The 4,828-nt window shown below is 37.4% G+C and overlaps 1 protein-coding gene across 1 annotated transcript; it reads right to left on the reverse strand.

Annotated features, from left to right (window-relative positions):
• Nucleotides 1–809: 809 nt before the first annotated feature.
• Nucleotides 810–2,479, reverse strand: LOC103933178 (WRKY transcription factor 22). Its single transcript, XM_009342842.3, has 3 exons — nucleotides 1,988–2,479; nucleotides 1,750–1,860; nucleotides 810–1,640 (listed from the first exon to the last, which is right to left on the reverse strand). The coding sequence occupies exons 1-3, from the start codon at nucleotides 2,437–2,439 to the stop codon at nucleotides 1,163–1,165; spliced, it is 1,041 nt and encodes a 346-aa protein (XP_009341117.1). The 5' UTR covers nucleotides 2,440–2,479; the 3' UTR covers nucleotides 810–1,162.
• Between the last annotated feature and the right edge of the window lie 2,349 nt (nucleotides 2,480–4,828).

Below are 4,828 nucleotides of genomic sequence, written 5' to 3' on the forward strand. Positions count from 1 at the left end.
AGTCTCTGAGATTGAAATGATTAGAAGTGGTCCTTTAGTTTGTCCATCATCAATCATTTTGGTCATTCTTTGAAAAATTATGTTAAATAAGGATCAAATGACAAAAATATCTTAATTTAATAAACAATTGGCCAAAATGATTTGACAGAAATTGAAGGTATTTTTGTCATTTTATATTTATTAATGGAGATTTTTCAAGAAATGACTAAAATGATTAATAGTGGACAAACTTAGTAATCACTTCTATTGATTTCAAATTTTAAGAACTAAAATAAAGAGTTTATGTAAATACGATGGACAATGTTAGCTAAAAAGCCGAATATTAATCACTTTGGATCGTCAAGCCCAAACCCGTACTCTCTTCTTGTGAACCACAAAGCGCGAAACTTGCAATTGACATTTAACCACGATTGGGTTATGTCCGTTGCTAAAGCTGTGCATGATGTTGACAGTTCATTAATATTAGCTCCAAGACGATATTTGTTTATATCCCAATTGGACTTTCTACAATTCTGTGGAAGTTCGGTTGCAAGCTTGGATTAATCGAGCCGTTAAAACATCAAACAAATCAACATGAAAAACAGAAATTGGCTTTTCGACCAAGCCAAACATGTCACACACCAAGAACTATGAAGCCATTTGCATATTTTTACGGGAGCAAAATCTAGTTAGTTCTAAATTATGCGATAATGTGAAGGGAGACTCGAATGCATGTACATAGAGATAGCACTACTATAATTAACTTAGTTACAACGCCTTTTGCATCTAATAAAATGAGATTTCAATTGGTATAAAAACAAAATAGTAACTAACATCAAACTAATCACTTCCATTAACTTTACTCAAAATTCAAACCAACAACCAATCAACAAATAAAAAGATAATTAATTGACTAATCTAGAAAACTACAAGCCTTTTCACCCCTAATATTTCTAATAATTAAGCATATTGTTAATCAAGATTCCCACCCATAGTTACACCCACTGTACCCTCTCTCTCTCTCTCTCTCTCTCTCTCTCTCTCTCTCTCTCTCTCTAACCCCCAACAAATATAGAGTCAAAAATACCCCCAGAGGAAAAAGAGAATTGGTTTTTTTCCCTTTTTCATTTTTTTTTTCTGTAGTTTTGTTTTCTTCACAAAAGAGCTGACTTTTCTTGGCGAATCAGATACTACCAGCGGCGGTGGCAGCACTGCTAGAAATCCAAGGCATGCCGAAGCTCCCCGTCGAGTGATCGGAAAAGTAATCTCCGGCCAGACCGTCCAGCCCAACAAAGAAATCGTCACTCACGACCGAGTCGCACATCCCCAACAACTCGTCCTCCTCGTCGGTAATCAAAGGACTCCCCTTCTCTTCCTTGCAGCTGCTTTCCACGGTCGTACTCTGAGGTGCAACGGCAGTCTCCTCGTCCGCGGAGACCGAGGTTGTCGGAGAAGCGGGTTTCGCAGAGTCACCCCGCGTGGCGGTTTGTGGTGAGAAGGGCTTCTGGCGAGTGGAGCCGGCGAGCGAGTTGCGGTGAGTTGGGGCCGGGTGGTTGTGCTCCCCCGTGTAGGTGACTATGAACATATTCGGGTCGGATCTGTTCCGCTCCACTTGTTTCCGGGCCATACAACCCTTCGAGCTGCTGCATCTGTAATATCCCCTGATTTTTGTTCCAAAAAAAAAAAAAAATTAGAAATTTAATAAAATAACTAAAATTCATTTAACTTAATGTTTTGAGAAAAATTATATGAAAGAAATGGAAAACCAACCTCGGATATGGGGAACCCTTGATGGGTTTTTGGCCGTACTTCCGCCATGCCCATACGTCTGAAGAGAGACCCTCCGCCGGAACTTGGCACACTTTTTTAAGCTGGTTCTTTCTGAAATAGTACGAAAAATCGTGAATAAATGAAATTACGAATTAAATAGCGCAAATTACGAGGTGGGTATCTTTCAAAATTCGATCTTTTTGAAGTTTTGAGACAAAAACTGAGTGGAAAATCGTACCTTTTTTTGGATCGTGCGGTGGTGGTGGAAGATGATGGCTTGGAGTGTTGGGTTTGTTGTTGTTGGTGCTGGGTTTGTTGGTGGTACTGTATGGGATGCCTTGGATCTTTGGGTGTGGTCAGAGGAGAGAGAGTGAGTGGTGCGATTTGTGGGGAGGAGAGGGAAGGCTGAGATTTGGGGAAGAAAGGCTTGTAAAGGTCATGCAATTCTTCAATTGCAATTCTGGGTTTAATGATGGGATCTGGAAGTGGGGGAGAGAAGAGGAGTTGCTGTTGTGGGGAAGTTGGACCAAATGAAGAGAAGGAAGCAGCTGCTGGGTTTGAATGGAAGCCGGAGATGTTGAAACTTGCGGTGGCAGCGGTGGAGGGAGTTCTGGTTGATGATGTGGTGGTAGTGGCGGTGGCGGTGGAGCAGCCTCGGACCACAGCTTGAAGATCCCAATCGTCCTCCATTAGAAGAGAGCGAGAGAGAGAGAGAGACAAGGTTTCTGAATCTGTACCTTGTGTCTGCTAGCTATCACTGTTTCAGGACAGAGAAAAGAAGTAGAGAGACAAAAGAAGGCGCTGACTTTTTATTGCTAAGAGAGAGAGAGACGATAGGATGTAATGAGAGAGAGGAATTATATAAACAATGTATTTATAGAGAGAGAGAGAAGGATTTTGATACACAAAAGTCTAAAGTGGCAAAAACAAGTGGTTTTCCTAGTGAGAGAAAGGAGGAGGAGAGAGAAAGAGAGAAGGCATCTCTATGCATTTATGTTGCTTTTGGAAATAACATTTTAAATAAATTGGGAAAAATGTAAATTGAAAAATGAAAAATGGAAAAGTGGTTTTCGGTTTCTGGGTTGACTTGAGAAAATGTCAAAGCGGGTTTTGATTAGGAAAAATTCCACACGGTGTCTAGGGAGTGGAGCTCGTGAGTTTTACCGACAAAAACAGAAAGAGATAAATAAATAAATTGATTTTTTTATTTTAATTTAAAATAAAATAATATAAATGGAAAAGTGGAGGCCAGTTAATTTGGGTGCTCCTGTCAAAACAGTTGATGTTATTGCAAGATTTTTAGTGGGTAGGTAAAGTTGGCAACTATGACAATTTGCATTTTTAATTAGCAATTCTTTTACACCTAATTATAATCATTCTGGATTAATCAGTTCAATCAAAGCTTCAATTTTGTTTCATCAATTTCGATGATTGATGTAATCTCAATTTAAGAGATCAATGTATTTAATTCAATGTGTAATTTGTTATTTTGATAAAAAGTAATGCTAGAAAGAACAAATTTTTAAACTGAACTTTGCTAACGAAATAATGTGCTTGTTGTTGATTAGAAGTATTAGTTAACGTACTTATTTTCTATGGCCAATATATCATTTGGTTTGTAAATTTGGTTTAAAAATATTAAAGATAATGCTATTCACATACACATTTTTACTTATCACATACCCTTATTAATTTTTTTGTCATTCATCTTATTCAATTCATTCGATCCGACAACTATAAATTAAAAGGAACTTGTGGATAACACTACCCAATATCAATCATACAATCCAATTAATTTTAATTGAAATTGGATTGGATCCTAATTGTAACAAGTGATATCATGATCATCGTTTATATCAAAATTGACTCATAAATTAGTTTGTCAATTGGTTACTATTGACCATCAAAATTGACTCATATGTAAGTAGCTCCAATCGATTCAATGATTGACATACATTTTTTACACAATACTATGCAAAACACAATTGATTTTCTTGGTCAATGGTGACAAAGGGATTAGAACTACTTACTATTGTTTTAAAAATTCTCACCTAAGCGCTAGGCAGCTGACCATCATCCTGATTAATATCTACGCGTTTGAAAATTAAGAAAATGCGCCTAGACATGTTGAGGCGCTCACCTAGACCGCATAGGCACCTGCTTAGCCCGCCCAGACCCGCCTAGGTTGCGACTCACTTAGGTAGAAAATAGATAACTTTCATTTTGCTTTTTCTTTTTTTTTTTTCAATAAATTGTAAAAGACTTGTTGAATATTTAAATGAGCACACATTATATGCTTGTTCCCCATGTTTTCATTATGTTCCAATACTTCATAATATATGTGTCATTCTATTTTATAGTTTATGATGAAATTATATGTATTTTAAGTATAAACATACACTTATTTACATGAAATATAATTGATTTAGTTAAATCCGCCTAGGTCGCCTAGGCGCCCGCCTAGACCCCACCTAACAGCCTAGGCTAGGTGCTAGGCCCCAGCTCGCTGTTAGACTATCGCCTAGCGTCTTTTAGAACCTTACTACTTACACGTGTTTATATGTTCCAATTTAGAAATACTAGTAACATACCACAAGAAAATTGAATACGCACCATATGTAACTTAGTACGACACAAACTAGTATTTTATATTCAACCCAGGATATACACATTTAGGTTGGGTTGGTTGAACAAGGTAGTATATTCTCCCTCTTGCACAAAAGTTTGAACTTCCCAACTTGTACATTGCAGTAGTTTACACCGCTTCGCTTGTAAATTACATATCTGGTACATGTCCTTGAAAATTCCCCATGAGCTCAATGGAGTAGCATGTCCAATATAAATAAAATTACACCCATTGATACTTTAGTTGAAGAATTTAAAACTTCAAAATCATCATCATAGGTAAAAAAAAAAAAGCTTGTTTTTTCGTTATGAGAGCTTTTAGGGTGCGTTTGTTGCACCGGAATAACTTGGACTGGACTAAGCTCAGGGACTAACCTAGATTGGCTTAGACTAGATTAAGCTGGACTAACTCAGTAAAGCGTTTGTTGCAGTGTCAAACTAAAAAGCTGGACTA

This window comes from the organism of the source record quoted next, unplaced genomic scaffold (assembly GCF_019419815.1).
Source record: "Pyrus x bretschneideri cultivar Hongxiangsu unplaced genomic scaffold, Pyrus_bretschneideri_v1 Contig40, whole genome shotgun sequence".
NCBI classification, from domain to species: domain Eukaryota; kingdom Viridiplantae; phylum Streptophyta; class Magnoliopsida; order Rosales; family Rosaceae; genus Pyrus; species Pyrus x bretschneideri.